This window comes from Leptinotarsa decemlineata, unplaced genomic scaffold, assembly GCF_025532065.1.
Source record: "Leptinotarsa decemlineata unplaced genomic scaffold, Ldec_3_MD MMD2_tig00000505_RagTag_RagTag, whole genome shotgun sequence".
NCBI classification, from domain to species: domain Eukaryota; kingdom Metazoa; phylum Arthropoda; class Insecta; order Coleoptera; family Chrysomelidae; genus Leptinotarsa; species Leptinotarsa decemlineata.
The window spans coordinates 9957054-9979123 of record NW_027412549.1 but is presented as its reverse complement, the minus strand read 5'-3'; the positions used below and the strand labels follow the sequence as shown (position 1 = coordinate 9979123).

Here is a 22070-nt window from a genome sequence, read left to right as displayed (position 1 = left end):
CTATGGTTTGCCACTTTCATGAGTGCTATGTCCGATATTAACTTCTGTTTCTATATCAACACATATTATATATATACATATATATATATATATATATATATATATATATATATATATATATATATATATATATATATATATGTTTATATATATGACAGAATAATTAGTGACTGGGTTAACTATAAATCGGTTCAATTTGTGAGGTTGCAGTCAATAGCTGGGCTGTTACAAAGAAAACTCTTTGTTATATATCAAGCTTTCGGTATATTTCACACCTTCGTCAGGACAACAACAATAATTATTGCTGTTACAAAGAAAACTCTTTGTTATACGTCAAGCTTTTGGTATATTTCACACCTTCGTCAGGGCAACTACAATAATTATTTTCTTTCAGAAGACCTGTAAAATATGTTCATAGAAACATGAGTTGACCGAATTGACTTTATATGGAAACGATAACATAAATGTCTAGATGATCAAAACCTTTTCTTCCCAATCTAAAAATCATTATATCTTGTTAGTCACCTTTATTTATAATCCCAAAGTTGAGTATCACATTGAAGTTGATTGAAATAATTGATTTCTTGATTGAATTTGGAGAACCATTTACGTTTAGATTCTATGCAGTTTGTCTGAAGTTGATGGATTCCTTATGTATAATTTACGTGAAGGAGCTGAAAATCAAACTTTAATAGAGTATATTGCCCAATGAAGGAAAGGTTATGCACTTTAAAGTTCCAATATCTTTGGAGGTATTTGGAGCATATGATGCCCATTCCGAAATAAGTTTTATTTATCTTCCACTTCTCAAATGTTCCAGTGGAAGCAGTATGCAGATGGATTGATCGGCCCAGTTATAGAGAATCCAAATGAAACGGAATTCATTTCGGAACCTACTATTGATTTGTTGACTTCTGGAAAATATAACAAGGTACCGATAATGATGGGATATTGCTCAAATGAGGGGCTACTGGTGGAAATCGGACGACAGCATCATAGAAGAGATGGAACTTCGATACCAAAGATTCAGGACAATCTGGAGTCTTTCATTCCTCGTGAAATAAACGTGGAAAATAATAGTACAATCAAAGAATATATCTGTGGGAAATTAGAGAACTTTTATTTCAGAGGAGAGAATGCAAAAAATGAGTTCCAGGTAAGTTAACTTTCAACCTACACCAAAATATTCATACACATTCTTAGATTCGCAGAAGAGTGACATAATATTGACGATGATGATATATCATTCACAACTTGATTCTGGCCTCTCTGATGAGCACAGGTCTCAATGTTGTTCTTGGAGAGTTTTCATATTTTGTTTTCTTTTAGTTTTTTAGAAATTCGGAAATATATGTTTCTGTAACAGCAGATTGGTGAGGACACATTTTCACGAAAACTATAGTAATTTTGACAGTCATTGTGTCGAATATATTTTCCAGGTTTTTATGACTGACTCTTCCACTCCAGTCAACATCATCAATGGCAATGAGGCAACGAACGACGTGTTCTGTTTGAATCATTTGACCTGATGCGAGAGCTATTACGTGCGATAAGACAGATTTGAATTATGTTCATTGCCTTCTCCTTTTGGAAAACATTATTTTTGTGCTTTATCGTCTTCTTATACAGTCTTAGATTTCAACTCTTGGTACCGTCGGGGACTTCGATTCCTTTAAATGCGATGAATTTGGTTCCTTTTCTGAGTACATGTCCACTACTGTTGATTCATCGGTATGCCCCAATTGAATTCATTCTTCATTCAGAGAGCCAAATACCTATGATTATCTTCATGATTCCAATATAGACCAATCCATAACTTCAAGGGACCTTACATAATTTGATGGTTTTTGTTGGCCTGAATAACGATTCAACGTTATATTTTTCTAGAACTCTTCTGATCCGGTCGGTAACATTTTTTCATCTATGACAGAAAAGCTGTTCCAATGACAGGGCTATACAGAGAACTCTTAGCATTCCCTTTTCTGGGTTGCATGGTCGGCTCAATCTTAGCTCTGCTATACTCAGTTACCTAACTTGGAGTTAGGGCATGGTTACCTAACTTGGAGTTAGGTAACTGTCATGCAGGAACGAAAGCGGCTGAGTTGTTTTCCATAGGATCATGGATTACGAGAGAAAATTCATTGACTTTTCTCCCCAAGAAAGGCGGAACACTCATCAATCCAAACTTTGATTCATCATGGGAAAATAATGTATTGAATTTATTTACTGATATCGAAAATATATCATCAGGTGGATTAATTAAGTTAACTGCAATTTCGTATATGTGTATGATTTCAATTGACTTTTCACAGTTACCATCCGATTACTCTTTCATTGCTGGAATCATAGGATGTGCAAAAATCCACGCAAAAACTTCGCACTATCCAGTTCACTTATATAGGATGTCGTTAGATGCTGGGATGAATTTCCTCAAAAGAAAAGCCAAACTCACCCATCTACCAGGTAGGATTATGTTTATTTGAATTATTTAAGACTGTAAATTTCCACAGTCAGAGATAATATTGTGTAAAGCTATTTTCGGGGTTTTGTAGAAAAAAACGTACAAAAATTCTTGAAAACACATACATCCACCCTGTTGTAAAGGGTTGAGTGGTTTCGTGATCAGTTTTCCAAAAGATAAATTATATTTTTTAGCGACCAACCTCCTCCAACACCCGTACTACAGATCACTACAAACCATGCCACTATATGACAGGTTTTTATTCAAGACAAAACACAAACATTACAAAAAATTCCTTGAGGTGCTTTAAGAGCGGTGCCTGTGCCAAAGTAATGCTTTGCATTTGATTTGAATCGCTGGAGATTAAATCCATTTGGAAAAACGTTTCAGGAAGTTTATTTCAGTTCTTCGAATAAAAGAGTTCATTTACAGTGACGTTTGAGGTATACTGAGTTGAATCTCAAAACGATGAGTAGCCACAGTCGCGTTTTTTTAATATATCTCGCTTTTGGTGGAATCAAATGTGCCAAGTCACTTGAATACTTTCCCTGAAAGTATCTATAGAAAAAAGACAAATCTTCAATCAGGCGGATGGCACTATTCTGGATGAAATCTAGCAGCTTCAGGGTATGATAAGGGGCGGAGCTCCATACACGAGAACAATACTCCAAAGGAGGTCTGATCTGAGCTCTATACATCATCATAAGTTTTCTGGTTCGGAACATAGTTCCAAGCTTTTGAGAAGCAGCCTTTGCAATTCCAGTGACATGATTGTGCCAAGACATATTCGTGTTCATTTCAACCCGCAACAAACTTAACCATGCAGAAAATGGAATTATTGTCTGACCTGACATTATTATATCCTGTTCGGAGACATCTATCTTTTTGGAGAAAACCGATGCCTGGGCTTTTGTGACAATCAATTGAACTTGATTACTTCAACCCCCCTCCGAAGTCACTTCTAGATCCTCATTAAGATATGCAACGTCCTTCTGTCAATGAAGATGTGCATCCGCAGTCGATGTCCTGGAATGCAAATGGAGCGACGAAACAAGTGTGATGTCGTCAGCAAAACAATATTTTGAATTTTTTGTTTTTCCAATAAGTCCTTGACATAAAATAAAGAAGGGGTTGAAGACAATATAAATCCCTGGGGAACAGCAGCGTTGATGGTGAAAGCATTCGAGAGATATCCATTGACAGCCACCAATGGGGAACGTTCTTTCAAGAAGCTGATGAGCCATACACAAAAATGATCCGACAAGCCATAGCATCAAAGTTTGGCCAGCAAACCCTCATGCCACAGGTCAAAGGCCTTTGAAATATCAAGCGCAACAGTTCTTGACTCCTCATGTTTCTCTATTGCGTTATTCCAAATATAGGTGACATAGACGATCGGCTGTTGATCTTTGTTTCCGAAAGTCATGTTGATGATCACTCGAAATGTTGTAGCCTTCCAAATATTCAAGGATATAGTGGTTTACGGCTTGATAAATAAGTGCAATTATTTTCACTAGATGGCAGTACACGATTTGAAACCAGCACAAATAATTATAAACGGTATGAACAGTTGTAGACTTTCAAAATTTTATCAATGAATGTAATGGAAATTTTGCGTATTTTAGTGTGAAACAACTGGCAGTTGTCATCATCCGACCTAGCCGCAATTATCAGTATAAAATGTTTGTGAAGGTGCTTTTTAGGATAGAATAGAGGAAATGTGGAAAACTTTTGTTAGAAGAAGGCAATTGAATTCAAAATAAACTCTTCACAAACATTCATAGAAGTTACGTTCAAATACAAACTTCATTAGAAAATAAGTGTTTTTTAATTATTGATTCAATCCAAATTTTTACAATTAAAAAAGTAATCAGATTTCACCAATAATTTTTGACCAGATGAATTAATATCTAATCAATAATTTATTTACTATGAGTTTATAGTATAAAAATTAATGTATAAAAAACGAAAAAATGTGTGGTGAGAAATTCAGGTATGTCTTGCAATAACATGTTTCTACGGTACTTGCAAACGATGAACTGTATTTTGTGATACGCGGTAAGACGGTATGTCTTGTTACTAGTACTTTCGGACGCAGACTGAATTGAATTTTCAGTTGGTCCTGTCCCCTAAAATATTCCTTTTGAGAGAGGGTAATTTATAAGGATAGGCTGGAATTCTTGTCAAGTCACGTACTTTCCGAACATCTTTAAGAAGGGTCGAAATTCGGCAAACAGAGACATTAGTAAAAATTGTAGATAATAACTGCTATAATTTCAAAAAGCTGGGAAAGCAGAAATATGCCAAGCTATCTTTAGAAATCTCGGTATTTGAACCCAACTAATATAGCTATGAAGATATAAAATAAACGGTCTTGAGAAAGTTAACAATCGGAGTATAGATATACCTTTTATTGAGGGTTGAATTGCAGATATACCCATCGTCAATAAATACTAATAACGTGGAAGTTTCCAATTTCAAAATAACAAGACATGAACAATAAAGTCTTTGAGATTACCATTCGACCCGAGGGTCAAAAATGTTAAATCAAAAAATTATTAAAATTATGTATAAAAACACTGATACATTTGAACATACTCCCCCCGGTGAGAGGCTACGATCAACAACTTAATATCTCTAATTTTTTGTTTCACAATCAAGAGTTGCCATAGGTAATATCGCGATGTGGATTTAGCGGTTTTCTCTAACACAGTACGCACAACACCATCTGCGCCAGGATAACACTCGATGATTCTGCCCATTACCCATTGAGCTAGCGGTACATTATCTTCTCGTAATAGAACGACAGAGTCCTGCACAATTCTGAGCCCGGGTTTGTTCCATTTAGCACGAACTATCAACTCATTCAAATATTCATTACTCCACCGGGTTTGGAGATGTTTCCAAAGAGATAATTGGTTGTTAGGTTTTTTCGAATAGTCATAACTCGGCAAGTTGGTCAAAGAGTCACCTACTAAAAAATGGCCAGGAGAAAGAGAGATAGGATCGTTAGGATCAGAGGAAATAGCGGTCAATAGTCGAGAATTTAATATACCTTCTATCTCGATAATAAAGGTATTGAATTGCTCATATGTGAATGACCTGTCATATCTTGCGACCTTGTATGAATGTCTTTTAAAACTTTTCACAACAGCTTCCCATAGTTCACCGACGAGCGGAATCTGTGGAGGGCTGAAATGCCATTGTATTCCTTCATCACTCAGGAAACCTTGGATTTGGTTTTGTGCCTCGAGTTCATTTATATTTTCTATGAACTCCTCCAATATGTTATTGGCCCCAATAAAATTTGTGCGGTGTTCGCTGTAGATATCTTGGCATAAACCACGACGAGATATGAATCTCCGTGAAGCTGACAAAAAATCATCTGAGGTGAGGTCGGTGACTAGTTCTAAGTGTATGGCCTTGACGGTAAGACATACAAATACAGCGACATACGCCTTTATTGACGTTCGGTTGCGGAATTTCTTTTCCTTCAATAGAAATGGTCCGCAATAATCAACACCAACTTGATTGAACGGCTTCGCAATATTTACACGAGCATGCGAAAGTTCGCCCATCATGTAATTAGTAGCTGGAGGATTGGCACGGAAATACTTGCAACATTGCCTTATGATTTTGTATACCAGGCTACGCTCGTCAATGATTTACGACGTATGGTATACAGAGTTTGCTGAACGCCAGAATGCAAGTGTTTCTAATGGAAATATATAATTGAGATTGGTTACATGGTTGTTATTTGGTAATATGATAGGGTGTTTAGCGTCATGAGGAAATTTGGAGAAATTCAGACGCCCCCCGACTCTAATTATGCCTTCTTCGTCCAAGAAGGGATTCAGTTTGAGCAAGTCTGATGAAACAGTCCGCCGTGGATCTCCGGATTGTAGGTTTTTAATATCTTCAGGGAAGGATTGCAGTTGTATGCACTTGATTACACAACTTTCTACCAGACGTAATTCATTCACGGTTAAATACTTGGGTAGAAATGTTCACCTCGTGAAACGAAAACAATCCGCTAATGCATGAATCATTCTTTCGAAGGTAGAAAATCTTAACAATGTGGTGAATGGTGTTCCAACCGTCATAGCTAGACATAACGGTTTTCGTCGCTCAGGTAATTCAAAAGATTTCCTTTCTTCAGGTAAATGACTTGGCCACATGGCTATGGGTTCAGACAACCAAACAGGTTCATTCACCCATAATCTTGAGGTTGGGAAGTCTATGGGTGATACTCCTCTCGATACAAGATCCGCTGAATTGTCGTGTATCGATACACGCCGCCAATGATTTATCGGGAAGTTGGTTTGTATTTCGGCTACTCTGTGGGCGACAAAGGTTTTCAACTGTTGCGGGCAAGTTTATATCCAACGTAATACAATGTTAGAGTCGGTCCAAAGGAAAGTTTCCATCTCTTCCTGGAGAGCATTCTTCACGGTCTTCATCAATGTAGTCAATAACTGAGCTCCACAAAGTTCTAATCTCGGTATTGTAACGATTTTGATAGATGCGACACGGGATTTGGCACATAATAATTGTGTTCTGACATTATGCTGTTCGCCAACGGTACCCAGATAAATACAGGCTTCATACGCCTTCTCACTCGCATCTGCAAATCCATGTAATTGCATTTCCTTTACATCTAAAGTAACAATGGTACATGGAAAGGAATATCAAATTAAGAGCTGGTAGTTGCTCACAAAAGCTTTTCCATTCACTATGTAGATTGGTAGGTAAAGACTCGTCCCAGTCAAGGTTATAATTCCAAAGTTTTTGCATAATGATTTTGGTCTGTATAATAACAGGTGTCAGTAATCCTAATGGATCAAATATTTTGGCTACCTCAGACAGAATGGTTCTTTTGGTAATCTTTTGCGATGGAATAGGATTCACGATATATGTAATGGTGTCGAAACGAGAATCCCGATGTATGCCTAATGTCTTCAATGTAGCATCACCTAATTGCAGCCGAAGATCAACATCTTCCACAGGTATGTCTTCCAATATGGAGGGAACGTTGGAAGCCCATTGTCTCATCGTTAGCCCCGCAGTCGTTAGAATCCCTATCATCTATTCAATTATTTCCTTGGCTGTAGATTTTTCCTTTGCTCCACTGAGAAAGTCATCAACATAAAAGTCAGTCAATAATAATGGTGCGGCTAAAGGATAGGCTTCTCCTTCATCTTCACATAGCTGATGCTAACAGCGTATCGCTAAAAATCCAGCGCAAGTTATGCCAAATGAGACGGTGTTTAGCTCATATATATATACATCTTAGATTCCTTACATCTCCACAATATGCGTTGGAATTGACGATCTTGTTTTCTCATCGAGAATTGTCGAAACATCTGTTTTGAGTGTGCTTACGGAAACGTATTAAGGTGACAAATAACGGAGGCTGATTAATAGGTCCAGTATATAAAACATCATTAAGCGATACACCTGTGGTGGTTTTAGATGAAGCATCAAATACTACACGCACCTTCGTGTAATACTGCTTTCTTTTACAACTGCGTGGTGAGGCAAATGATAACACAACACAACAAAGTTTTTGTTTCGGGGTTGAAATTAGATGATTTTAATGTTTTTCCACGTGTTAAAACCGAAAATGACCATAAAAATTATATATTAGCTCTTGTTTTCAAGATATAGTATCATTATATTATATATATATGTATATTGAGTTTTCAACAAATGAAATATTTCATCACCAACAGTTGGTACACATGTTTGTTTACATAACACCCCTCTCATCAGCTGTTCTTAAGTAGTAAACATAACCTATGTGAGTTTGTCAATTGTACGCACGGGGTTGCTATTGAAATTATCGTGTGAAGTTGATTTTTAAATTAATTTAAGTGCTGATCTGAAATGCCTCGAAAGTGTGTGAATTCTGTCGATAGCTTTTGCTATATATGTGGTGAAATAACATTTAAGGCTCAAAAACGTAAAATGACACCTATCGTTAAGACAGCCTATGAACATTATTTTGGTGTGAAAGTTGGGGACCAAGATAAATCATGGGCTCCTCATATATGTTGTAATTCTTGTTCTGTCATATTGCGAGAGTGGCTGAAAAGTAAAAACCGGGCAATGGCTTTTGCAGTACCTATGGTTTGGCGTGAGCCTACCAATCATACAGACAACTGTTATTTCTACCTAACTCCTTCCATTGAGCAAGGTTTATCTATGAAGAAAAGAGGAACGGTTAAATACCCTAATCTCCCATCTGCTCTTCGGCCTGTACCACACTCAGACAATTTGCCAGTCCCTTCTCCACCCCAAAACTATGAAATTTTAGAGGAAGGTGATGAAGACTGTTTAGAAGGAGAAACCCATCCTTCTACATCCTATGACCCTGATTTTGAGGTAAGCGATAGGTCTAGTGATCCGCACAGAATTAGTCAAGCAGAGTTGAGTGACCTTATAAGAGATCTTCGCTTGTCTAAGGAAAAGGCTGAGCTGTTAGGGTCAAGACTACAACAGTGGAATCTTCTAAAACATGATGTGAAAATATCTCAGTACAGACAGCGTCAAAAAGATTTGCTTCCTTTTTTTGAGAAAAAAGAAAACCTCGTAGTTTGTTCTGATGTTAATGGTTTGATGGACTGCTTGAATTTGGATCACACTCCATCTGTTTATAGACTCTTCAAAACTAAGCTTGAAAGCTGTACTTCTGCATAATGGAAATCAGCTACCCTCTATTCCTATAGGTCATGCAGTTCACATGAAGGAAACGTATATAAATATGAAAACACTTCTCCAATCAATCAAATATGAACAACACAAGTGGCACATCTGTGGTGATCTGAAAGTCGTTGCTATACTTCTAGGAATGCAATTAGGGTTCACCAAGTACTGTTGTTTTTTGTGTCTGTGGGACAGTCGGGATAGAAAATCTCACTATAAAAAAATGAACTGGCCTACACGAGACCTAAACCCTAATGAGAAAAATGTAGTTTACGAGCCTCTTGTAGATCCTAAGGATGTTCTCCTTCCCCCATTACATATTAAGTTGGGACTAATGAAAAACTTTGTGAAGGCCATGGACCAGGAAGGACAAGCTTTTAAGTACTTGAGAGCAAAGTTTCCCAGGTTGAGTGATGCTAAAGTCAAGGAAGGCATCTTTATTGGGCCTCAAATCCGTGAAATCGTAAATGATCCTGCTTTTGACATGATTTTAACAGGAAATGAAAAAAGAGCCTGGGAAGCCTTTAAGGGGGTTGTACATGGGTTTTTAGGTAACAAAAGAGATGATAACTTCACAGCATTGGTTAAAGAGCTTTTTCAAGCTTACCACCAACTTGGATGCAACATGTCCTCAAAAATTCATTTTCTTCACTCTCATCTTAATTTCTTCCCACAAAACTGTGGAGCTGTGAGTGACGAACATGGAGAAAGATTCCATCAAGACATTGCCTTAATGGAACAGAGATATCAGGGCCGTTGGAATGAAGCAATGCTTGCAGACTACTGCTGGTCTGTGTGTAAGGATGCTCCAGAAGTGTTTTATAAAAGATAAGCTAAACGACAGCGATCTTACAATGAATCGGATGGACTTAATTGAAATTTGGTGGTACAAACTTCTTTTATTTGTCAAAACACTAAGAATAATGTTTTTTTTATTAATTTTGTACTTAAAATATTCTAAAAGAAACATAACAATATTGTTTTATGTACTTTCACTTTTCACGTATAGTATAACTACTCTTTAAGATTTAGTACTGTGTATCTCAAAAACCAAAGCTAATAAAAATTTTTCATTGTTATTTTCATTTTTATCACCCCAAAATTAGCAGAAATTGACTAATTTAGTGTAGGAAACATTCAAAAAATATTTTTTTGTTGTGTTGTGTAACCATCCGACAGGTGTTGACAGTTTGTCACTAAAGACATGTGTTCCTGTTTCAAATAATCTTCTAGTACTTCATCATACATTTTTTTGAATTATGGATTTTGTCTCAACTTACGTTCCGTATTTCCAAATCTCTTGAGCGTTGTATGGTAAGATTTTCCTAACTTGGGTGCATGCGGATTGAAAGGTAGAGCAACAACATATCATTTACGTCTCGACTTATGTGGTTACGGAAATGCTGTTCGCATCTTTCTTCTTCTTGGGTGAATCTTTTTATTTGCGGGCATTCTTCTATTTTCCAGAATTGTTGAAGCTGAAATTGTGCGGCTGTAGTGGTAATATGGCATTTTGAGGTTGCAGGTATACTGGACGGAGCAGCTCCTCCTATTATCCACCCGAGTGTTGTCTTTTGTAAATATAGCTCCTGTTGACCAGAGTTTGCCGATTCAATTTGTCCTACGCATAATAGAGAAAGTGTCGTGCCCGCTCCTAATAATATGTCCACTGGTGCCGGTCGATGGAAATCTGTATCTGCTAGTTTGACGTTAGTAGGTAGCTTGATGAGTTTACGTTGAATCGGTTGATCTGGTATGATATGTGAAATGGCAGGTACAATCAAAAACGTTGAAGTCTTTTTATTTATTTATTTATTTATTTATTTATTTGATCCATACAAACTTGTTAAGTTTTATTACATGGATTCCTATTATTAACAATACATACAATGTAAATTCAACTTAAAAAAGAAATATATTTTTATTACGTACTTACTATAAGAACTGTTGGGGTACAGATTTAGGTAGATTTAATTTTCACGAAGATATATTCAGTATATTATTCAGTATTGTGTTACGGAAATTGGAATATGGTAAAGACCAATCAATATCCGTTATTTCATTGAATTCATTAGCTAATATCAACATGGTTGCGAGAGGTGATCTAGTGCTAGATATTGACACAGAAATATTGAACATAATTGTATGTCGAGTACGGCGTGAAGGGACATGAAACGGAATCAAGTGTAGGATTTCGGGGGAATCAATTCGATTATTAATTATTTTATATATGAATTTATATGCATTGATGCGTGATTTAATGGTAGTCGTAGCCAATTCGGTACAGTAGGTTGTCATGGAGTTTAATACACCCACAGGTATATGACATTTTGTCTTTTTCAATCTCAAAATGTCAGCAAGACGTTGAGTAATAAAATTCGTAGTAAAGCATGTATTGAGCAACCCTCTGCATTGTAAAGGTCCCTCATCTTTGTCCAAAATGTCGAGTACTGCGGTAACCATTAGCATTAACTACGAGAGCTACTTGTCTTTGTTCCGTCAATGAATTTGGTTGGGTCCGATTGCTCTGTTCAAAGGTACTTTCTTAAGATTGATGTTGGCCGGGGTTTTATTCTGTGTGTTGATGTAATAAAGTGTAGTGGCGTTCATTACATTTTTCACATGATGTTTGTAACTTACATGTCCTAACTCCGTGATTTTTACCAGAACAATTGAAACATAAGCGTTCTTCGGATACAATCTTATGACGATTATCCGGTGACAATTCACAAAATTTGTTACAAGTATATAATAGATGAGACATATTGCAAGCTGAATATCTAGTAGCACTGTCCTGGTGTCTCGCTTGACCTTGGGTAAATAATGCATGTGTCCTCACGTTCCTACCTTCTATTTTCATTGGTTTATTGTCCGAAAGTCATGAAGCGAGGGCTCTGCACAATTGGCTCTCTTCCCCAAAAAACTCAGCAATGATTTGAATGACGGAAATTTGTCATCCTGTAGTGTTAATTCCCACTGCCATGCGGTATTTTGACTCACTTCTGATAGAATTAGTTCAACTAATGGTATGTCCCAAAACTCCACGGGGGCCTTCAAACTCTCTAAAGCTCTGGTGTGCTGGTGAAAGGTATCTACGAGTTCATTGATAGGCAATCGGTGTATCCTTTTGTAGTCGCGGAAACTCTTTCAAAAAGACATGTGACGACGTGCCATAAGACGCTTGTTCTCAAATTTTTCCTTTGGTATTAATGCGACGTCATAATTGCCTTCAATGATTTCTAATGAATCAATGGCTCTTGTTGTCTTTCCGGTTAATGATGACTTCAAATAGTTTAATTTCTTCACACAAGGTATCTGCTCGTTCCCAATTACGGCCTGGAATAGACTGAAAAACTCGTACCATTTTTGTGGAGTTCCATTAAACGGTTTTAGCGTGATAGGAGGTACATTCATCGCTATAGGGTTGGTCGCCTAGACGGGCGTCACTGGTTGTACAATACTGGCGTTGCTATTGGTTGGTGGATTCAACTCCTCCAGAAGTTTTAGCGTACGGGCCTTTTCTACATTGAAATTTTCGGTGAATATACTGCGTTGCTCGTACTCTTCATCATCTAAATCTTCTAAGCTGTCTTGAATCCCATCGAACTTTTTGAATGCCTTAACTGCGGTATCTAATGACGCTTGAATCAGATATCTATTTGCGTTATGTGACTCTGCTTTGTCAAGGTTCTTTCTCAAAAATGTAATAGTAGCTTAGATATGAACGCGTTTTCTTTTCAATTTAGTGAATTCAGCCATTTTAATTCAGGTATAACAATAGGATTGGAAATACGATACGATAAAATGATGAATAATTAGACCAGTTATCACGGTATTGAGGACAAACAAGGGATTGGCCTAACTTTCAGATTGATAAATGACCAACTTACTTTGTACTAGCAGCGATTCGAAATTCGAACTGTGATTTGAACTGCTTTGTGGACTGCGATTTGAACTGCAAACTGGACTGCGACTTGGACTGCAAACTGGACTGCTACTTGGACTGCAAACTGGACTGCGATTTGAACTGCAAACTGGACTGAGATTCGGACTGCAAACTGGACTGCGACTTGGACTGCAAACTGGACTGCGATTTGAACAGCAAACTGGACTGAGATTCGGACTGCAAACTGGACTGCGATTTGAACTGCAAACTGGACTGCGATTTGAACTGCGCCTTAGACTGTATTCTGGACTGCCATTGGAATTTTTAATGAACACTGGCTGCACAAGTATTAAAATCCGGCTCGAAGGACCATGTTTTTAAATTATTGATTCAATCCAAATTTTTACAATTAAAGAAGTAATTAGATTTCACCAATGATTTTTGACCAGATAAATTAATATCTAATCAATATTTTATTTACTATGAGTTTAAAGTATAAAAATTAATGTATAAAAAACAAAAAAATGTGTAGTGAGAAACTTTAACATTTTTGACCCGAGGGTCAAAAATGTTAAATCAAAATATTATTAAAATCATATAAAAAAACACTGATACATTTGAACAGTAAGTATAGAGTTTATTTTGAATTCAATTGTGTTCTTCCTTTCCTTCGAAAATTGTCCACATGTTTTTTATAAAGATGGAAGAGTAGAAAGCCAAAAACCTTCCTTCTCCAAGAAAATATCTCTCAAAAATATACTTCCTTTTCAAAGCCATCAGAACGAATGAAATACTACATGATCGGAGCAAGTAAGTGCAAAATTTAGAGTATATACTAAAACTAGTAAGGGAAATGACATCATTGTCTGGGTCAGATGACATCACACGCCGGACAAAATTGGTTTTGTAAGCGCAAGTTCAATTGCCCTTTTTTTGTAGTGATATTGTTTTATTCCACCTGAATTTTCATGAGAATCTTTATCAAAAAACTGAAAACTTCTCCATTTTGGCTATTCATTAAATCATTCAAAAATAACGTAAACTCGTCTAAAAAACTCATATTCAATAAAACAATGCCATTATTGGCTTGTAAAATTGCAAGGGACGGTAAAAGTCGTATTCATTAGGTTTTTGCACTGAACCAATGTTGTGAGTATAGAACTTATTCCTGACTTACCACAATTGTACTTGGACATTACGGAACTTTGTACTAGTCAATATCTTGTACTCAACTTACTATAGATGAAAACTTGCATCAACATTGCTATCTAAGTAGGTTCAATCAAAGCAGGTCTCTCAAGCTGCTTTTTGTTATGAAAGGTGTTGTTAGTCAAACAGCTTCATAACTTGATTTCCACATTCATTGTCTTTGAAAAATTGTTACTTCCACTCTTTCGGGAATTATCGTCTTTAATGGGCGGACTGCTTCAAGAAGGTTTATGTGAACAATTTAGAACGTGTCTGATTGTTACTGAATATTTCCATCACATTCCAGAATGTTTCGGAATATTCGAATCATCAAAGAATATTAGAGAATTATCTGGAATAGTCTGGATTTTTCAAGCACTTTCTAATATAGCGAAACTTTCAGCCACTTCATCGTCAGCGCACGCCAATAGATAAGTTACTCATAAGTGAGTAAGAACACAAAATGGTGGCTATTTTGTTGAGAAATTCAAAATAATTATTCCTGCCCGCGTCCTGAATCTTAACCACGCGACGAGTGTAGTATGTTGTTGGCTATTTTCGAAATCACAAAACATGTGTTTGGGCCATGTGTGTGTGTTCGGCTTGGACCTTGACCTCAACAACTACATGAGATCTTGAAAGTTGATTCGAAATGGGGATGGCGGTTTTTTAGTTTCGGTTTGAGTTTCAGTTTGATGACGTGATAAATAAAAAAAAATCAAATTAGAGACTGACATGTTTTCTTTGACATGAGCGGTTAGTTCGTGGACTATGTATATTTTTTCGCATCGTACTTTCCTGAAATAAATTTAGGAACTGACATTTGAACTGGGATGTGGCCTTTGGAATTTTTTTGTGAGGTGAACTGTAAGTAATTCTCACATTGCTCAGATGCAACATAAACGATGAATTTAAAATATTTTCTCATCCGAAGTGAAGTCTATCAAGATTGTTACGGTTGAAGTCTAGGACGATCGGGACTTGAATTTCAATTATAAAGAAATCAACTTGGATAAAAACAAATGTAAATATGAACGTGAATTGAAAAATAACTGAGGTTGCGTTGGTTCGAATGAAAATCCGAACATTGGCCTATAATAAACCTGTACATGAGAATTACAAGAACGAAAACTACATCGAAATGATTTCGAATATAGCAGTAGGTAAAAAATCAGGATCAGCTTAATGGATTCGAACTCTTCCCGGAAAAACAGATTTTGAACAGATTTTCAAACAGAGATATTGGGTGAATTCAGAGAAAAATCAAAGTGTTGATACTAAACGTGGAATGAACTTCAATCAAGAGATATCCACACCATATTATGGAAACCATTCAAGCCACTATGAAGTGCCAATTATAAAATTTTTTTTGTTCAAGAGATGATTATTTTCTCCGGAATTCAGAAATTGTGATATTCTCTGAAACTAGTTTTGTCATGAGAGTTGTTGACTATATCGATTAGAATTGAAAGAATGTTAATAATATAAATTTTTTTAGGTGCCTGTCATGCAGATGACCTGGGTTATTTATTCAAAAATACAATTGATGTGGATTTACATATGGGGGAACTGGAAGAAATTTATGTGAGAAGATTCGTGACACTGTGGACAAATTTTGCAAAATTTGGAAATCCAACTCCAGTGGATAACAATCTAAATATCATATGGAATCCAGTAGAAAATCATACCCTTCATATTTTAGATATTGATAAAGACTTAACCATGCTAATTGATCCAGAAGCTGAGAGAATGAAAATTTGGAAAGATATATATCAGCTCAGTTCGAAAACAAGTGAATATTTATAAACTATTATGATCGAAATTATGAAAATTGTAATGATAAAAATTAAAGAGGATATTTCAATGTCATATTCTTATTTATTATTTTGCTTCATGAGCACCACCCTCTGCTTGATCCCAAGATAAACGATATCCGGTTAATTTTTATTTTGCTCTGCAAACCAGGCGTCCACAAGAAGATATGATAGTCGGACGGAGACAAATCTTTTGAATGAGGGTGGAGTAACTCGAACTCTGAATCATGAACTGTTTGCTTGCCAATATGCAATTCATGTACAGGGGCATTGTTGTGTAGAAACAAAATAGCGTTACACAACTGTCCATTATTCCAATAACTTCTGCTTTGCTGGATCATCCACAGTACAGTAGACAGTCTACTTCATCTTCTGAAAACGCCAACTTGGTTGGTGAAACGAGCTTCCAGAAGAGTATTGTATTTCTGGTGTTTGAGAGAAGTATTCGTTTTGATTTTATTATACTCCAAAAGTTTCGGTTTACCTTTGAACACCTCTCCCAAGTCTAAACAAGCTCTACTTGAGATTTTACGCAATAATTTTTGGAATCAGGACTGAAAAACAGAGCATTCGTGATCCAACATGAGATAGCACTATTTAAACCTGCAAGATCTCATCAGTGGTGCTAGGCTAAACCACAAATGCATCGCAAGACACAAGTGTCCTTGGAGAAAAAGTCTAAGTAAGTAGAGATGATGACATCTTCCCTCACGAGGATGCTTACCTTTGATATTCGTGAATTGAGTCTCATGTCGACCTCTTAGAGATGTTATCGCCTCTACTTATGAATGAGTCTTCAAAATATATTCCATCGAAAACCAGTTGAAGAATGGAACTTTTACTTTATTATTTTCAAAGCACTCGATTTGGATAAACGATTTGGATTTATCCAAATTCCGTGCCTTTTCTAGATGTAGGACGCTCATACGAAATTATTTTTGTTGTCACAAGAGCCAGACAATCTAAAGTTCTTGAGCTCGAAAAGGTTATCAGGTTCTTGAAAGATACTATAGATGAGTGGTATCGGCTTATTATAACGGTAATTTTCGAAATAACAGCTCATCATTTGTCTAATTTTGTGTAGATAGAAAATATATGGAGAATGCCTCAGTTCAGGCTCCAACAGGTTGGTAGTGACTGACGTAGATGATAGAGTTTCAGTATTAGTTTTTTTGATGAGATTATGACGACAATTTTGGTGTGAGTGTTCTGGAAATCATTATGAAATACGTTGCGCCTTGAGAAAATAATTCAACATTAGAATTTCATAAGTTATCGTTCCACGAAATGTACGGTTTGAACTGTGGAAATTGATACCTTGCACAAAATTCCTTAAATTATGTCCTGAAACTGCCTATTCTGCCATTCAGTCAATATATATATATACCTTAGATAACGGTATGGATAAATGAAAATTGTTTGAAATAGATGTGATCGGTACATGGTACTAAATTTTTGAATGCGTTCGAAAGTCTGTAAATACCAAAGTGTGACATAAGAAATATGAACAGTCACAGAGGTTCCATTCCAAACAGCCCATTGGAAAATTTCTCGCGAATTTCTACCGGAAATCATGTGTGTCTGAAATAAAAGTGTTCCTTGTTATATGAGACTAGAGATCACTCCAATAGTGAGAATTAATGTATTTCATCACCTGAAGTCGACAAGTTGTTTAGTGAAACGCGCATCGTGAATAGTATCATAATTCTGGGTTTGGGGACAAGCACATTTTCCAATCACTAGAACTTCAATACTTTCCTCGACGCGTATTTCACCAACTGAGTTAGCGTTGAAAAATAGTTTTCTTTACCTCCTGAAGACGCCAACTTGGTAGAGGTTCCAGGAATCAGTCCATTGATGTTTCTAGCTACGTGAATTGTCGAATTGTTTATTTATAGAAAGCGAGTTGTAGATTGATGATGAATCAAAAACTTAAACTGTTCTATTTACCCCTGCACATAAAGTGCAGTTAATCTTCTCTTTTGAGTCAATAAAATCTTAATTTGGAAGTACTATAGAAAAAAAGTTGTAATATAACTTCGTTGACCAGATATAGTTGAAGACAGTATTGCATAAAATTATTTCAAACATGTACTGTACAAAAAGGGTATGTATTCACTGTTTTATTGAAATATCATATACAAATTCAACCATTCTCACAATACTTTTTCAGTTCATTGCCGCAATGAAAGTCCATATCCTATGGACTTTTGGTCAACTTTGTGTGAGACTTTTCAATAGCATTAAATTTTTTTATCCGATTTTTCTGAAATGCGTCATTTCCAAGGGACGGATTCATGCATATTTCATCCCATTCGTCAAGATCCTCAGTTTTCCTAAATACAATGGGTTCAAAGCAGTAATAATTGATAAATTCTTGTAGGCTCGAGAATGTAGGGATTATTGAAGCAGTTTCGGAATGCAGATAAATTTTTCCATCGTATGCTCTATCGATTCCAAAGTTACAAAACATGTCATTTTTCTTCACAGTCAACACTAGAAAATAATTTTGACTTGGCCTGAATAAAAACGCACCATTTTCCCGATGTCTCAACAGTTTCTCACATCCTTTCCTGTCGATGTTGAGGTATAATGGATCAGAAACGAGGTCAACTGAAACACAAACATAAAACAACAAATGAAACACCGGACCATATTTCTGAATGAACAAGAACATGTGCAGTACAGTCGTTTTCTTGATCAGAAAATCCAGATTTCCGAATTCATTTCAAAGCGATAAGATACGGTACAGATATGTTCCAAAATGAATTGAAATAATTATTTCACAACCTGGTAGTTTTCTGGATCATCCTTATGTCTACAGCTAGTTTTCGATGTCGTAACGCAATAATGAAGAAGAACCTGAGAAGTTTAAATGATATTTTGAAGTGGTATAAAATTTACTCCAGGCGTTTGAGAAATCGAAAACGGAATCAAAATTCATCGAATGAGAAGAGCAAAGCACAAAATCTTCCCAGTTTATACAAAAATTCAGGATCTATTTATCCAACTTGTCAGAAAATATTTGTCGAAAAATTCAAAATGAAAAATCTTTCAAACCAGAAACATTCAATTCATTAAAACTTTGGCTTTGCACCATTTCTTGTCAAAATAATGCTCTATATCTTGAATTTCCACATGTCTCGATTTCTTTAATCATGATTTTACATTGCAATATTCTAAACTAAACCGTGTTAGGAATCACAAGTTTATAGGTAAGACCTCGTTAGTCCTTAGCTCGCACAAGTTTCTCAACTTCTGAGAGTTGTCGTTCATATGGAAGCGACAGCTGATTAACGAAAAAACACATTTTAAACACAATTTTTTAAAACATATATGAAAATGATTGAATAGAAAAAAAGGTAACTATCGTGAGAAACAGTACAATGTTCGAATAATATTTACAGGTAAATTCATTCTTGTCCAATTATACAGGAAAAAGTGAAAATGCTGTTTTTGGATGTTTACGAATAGAAAAAATTGTTATTTCAGGAAATGTTATCGAAGAAAACAGTTTCATTATATTCAAAATATACTATAATGATATACCTAACAATCAATCCTTGATCAAACGTTCCATGTCAACACGGCCACCAACATATTTTTTCAAATAGCATCTCATCCAAAATAACTAGAATCATCGTTGAAAACAATTTTCAATCACGGTCCTGCCGTTGGTTGTTTCGTGAATTGTTTTAATTTATTTGAAACGTATTGAAAAGTTCAGTGGTTTTTTTACGGGCGAAAATTTTAAAATTAACAATAAAACGACAGTGAAAGTGCAGTGAATAGCCTGATGAGCATCAAAATCAAATTCAACCTACGAATTAGTAAAAAATGAATAATATTTAAAATTAACAAGCTAAAGTGAAACCATACCCCCTGTGTTTATACCAGGCACATTGTAAACAACTATATTACATCTTTCAAACCCTTCAAGACAAGTTTCCTACTAGTCTAAGAGCCAGTGAGCGGCTACCTGCATGTATTTGACCAGACTTAGGTTTTTGTACATTGAGGCCCCTATACCTACCGTACATGATATGGGACCTCACTAAGCCCAAAGTGGTGGACGCGGTGAGTGCGCAAGTAGGACAGGTATCAATTTTTTAGTAATTTTAAATGCATTTGACGACGTTTGCCGTTTTGATATTTTGAAATATATTATTATTGTGAACGGAAAATAATAATGGCTGAACATTACCTCGCGTTCAACATTGTGGCAGACATATTTGAAAATGTTAAAAATAAATATTTTTGAAAGTAATTGACGAGATCTGCCGTTGATACATTTTACTTATTATAGTTTCAAAAACTTATATTAATTAGGGCAGAAGTATTCAGTGCGTACAAGCATCAGCAAATAACAAAATCTGAGATACTACACGGACAGATGTCTATGTATTACGATGACTGTTTTACATCAAAATAATGTATTTATGATTTACTTAATCACTGCATTCATTGAAATTGATATTTTTTATGTAGTTCATACAATATTTAAAAATTTTGTCAATAAAAAAATACGGAAAAATTTTAAATATCAAGGTATATTAAGGTAACATACATATTTATAAGTATTCATTATTCTTCATTCATCATCATCCGGGTAATGTTCATCGTTGTGTAAATCATCTCCATCATCAATTGAGTCAGATTCTGTAAAAATTAAACGTAAATTGTGAAATATTAATAATTTATAAATAGATTCGAACATATTCGATAAAGGATTGATTTTTATCAGTAATATTGGTGATTAAGTCACTGACAAAAGATGGAAGTTGATCTCCTTCAAACCATTTGAGGACAAATGTGTTGTTCTGCTCAATCCAGCCATACTCCAATGGGTCCAAAGTTGTAGGTTGCTTTTTGTAAGCATTTTTCCAAATAGTAGAAATATAATGAGCTCTCAGAAGTTGTTGGTAAAGTTCACTTTTACACGGTGGTATTGACGTTGCGTCAAAATGGTGTACTTTCTTGGTGAAATTCTCATTGACGCCTGAAGCTTTGTAGCTGCTAACAAATAGTGTGGAATCTTCCATCATCTACGTCCTTAGATTTTTTTGGCATTGTAGAGCTGACAAGTAAACTGCTGAATAACATTAAATATGTCTTGTAATTGGTCCTTAGTTAAATCTTCGTCACCAATAGTAGCAAATGCTTCTTGAAATACAGTATTTTTTTTAGCAAAGAGAAAGGTCTTTTTTTTCCTTTATTGAAAAACGCGGGATTAAAATCTCATCCGGTGAACGCATGGAATCCGATTAAACTTTTGGCGAACAATTCACCAAGCTCCGTATAAATTTTTGTTATGTCAATATATCTTTCATTGTTTCCAATTCCATTGAGCATCCAAATATAAGAATTAGAATTCTTCAAGTTTGCCATATTAACAATCATTATTATTAAAATATCGGTATCAGAGGCTCTGATAACAATATTCGACTGCTCAGCGATATTGCAAGCATGATAGATTATTTTTGTATCTGCTTCTCCATGTAAAGTACAATATAAATCTTCAACAATATTTGACTGTATCTTCTCATCAACAACTTGATACGATTGACAATTTCGGAAATTTATATGAATCTTTCGATTGCCTACAAATGATTTCATTTCCTCACTACAGCAATGTTTTTCGAAAAAGCCTACAAGAGCCTCCTTAAACTTTGTATTTTTTAATTCTTTTGCAAAATCAGAAGGTTGCACTTGGTCAGGCCCAGAAATAATGTGCTTCATGTCGTAAACATCTTTCACTATCTTTTATTGACGGATATATATATGTATATATGTATATATATATATATATATATATATATATATATATATATATATATATATATATATATATATATATATATATATATATATATATAAGTAAATCATAAATATATTATTTTGATGTAAAACAGTTATCGTAATACATAGACATATGGCCGGGTAGTATCTCAGATTTTGTTATTTGCTGATGCTTGTACGCACTGAATACTTCTGCCCTAATTAATATAAGTTTTTG

The 22070-nt window shown here is 35.5% G+C and overlaps 2 protein-coding genes across 9 annotated transcripts in view; one reads left to right on the top strand and one right to left on the bottom strand.

Annotated features, from left to right (window-relative positions):
* LOC111507992 (juvenile hormone esterase) overlaps positions 1 to 16109 on the top strand; it is a 31074-nt gene extending 14965 nt beyond the window's left edge. Inside the window, exons 4-6 of the mRNA XM_023163398.2 lie at positions 821 to 1156; positions 2313 to 2463; positions 15739 to 16109. Coding sequence (XP_023019166.2) covers positions 821 to 1156; positions 2313 to 2463; positions 15739 to 16046 — 795 coding nt within the window. The 3' untranslated portion in view covers positions 16047 to 16109. The remainder of the gene's footprint in view (positions 1 to 820; positions 1157 to 2312; positions 2464 to 15738) is intronic.
* A 2053-nt stretch (positions 16110 to 18162) lies between these two features.
* LOC111507988 (uncharacterized) overlaps positions 18163 to 22070 on the bottom strand; it is a 97384-nt gene continuing 93476 nt past the window's right edge. For 7 of the 8 annotated variants that reach the window (XM_074173916.1, XM_074173914.1, XM_074173912.1 and 4 more), the window contains one exon: positions 18163 to 18667. In XM_074173916.1, the coding sequence (XP_074030017.1) occupies positions 18255 to 18667 (413 nt within the window). In that variant the 3' untranslated portion in view covers positions 18163 to 18254. The remainder of the gene's footprint in view (positions 18668 to 22070) is intronic. The other variant, XM_074173918.1, reaches the window with a different exon arrangement.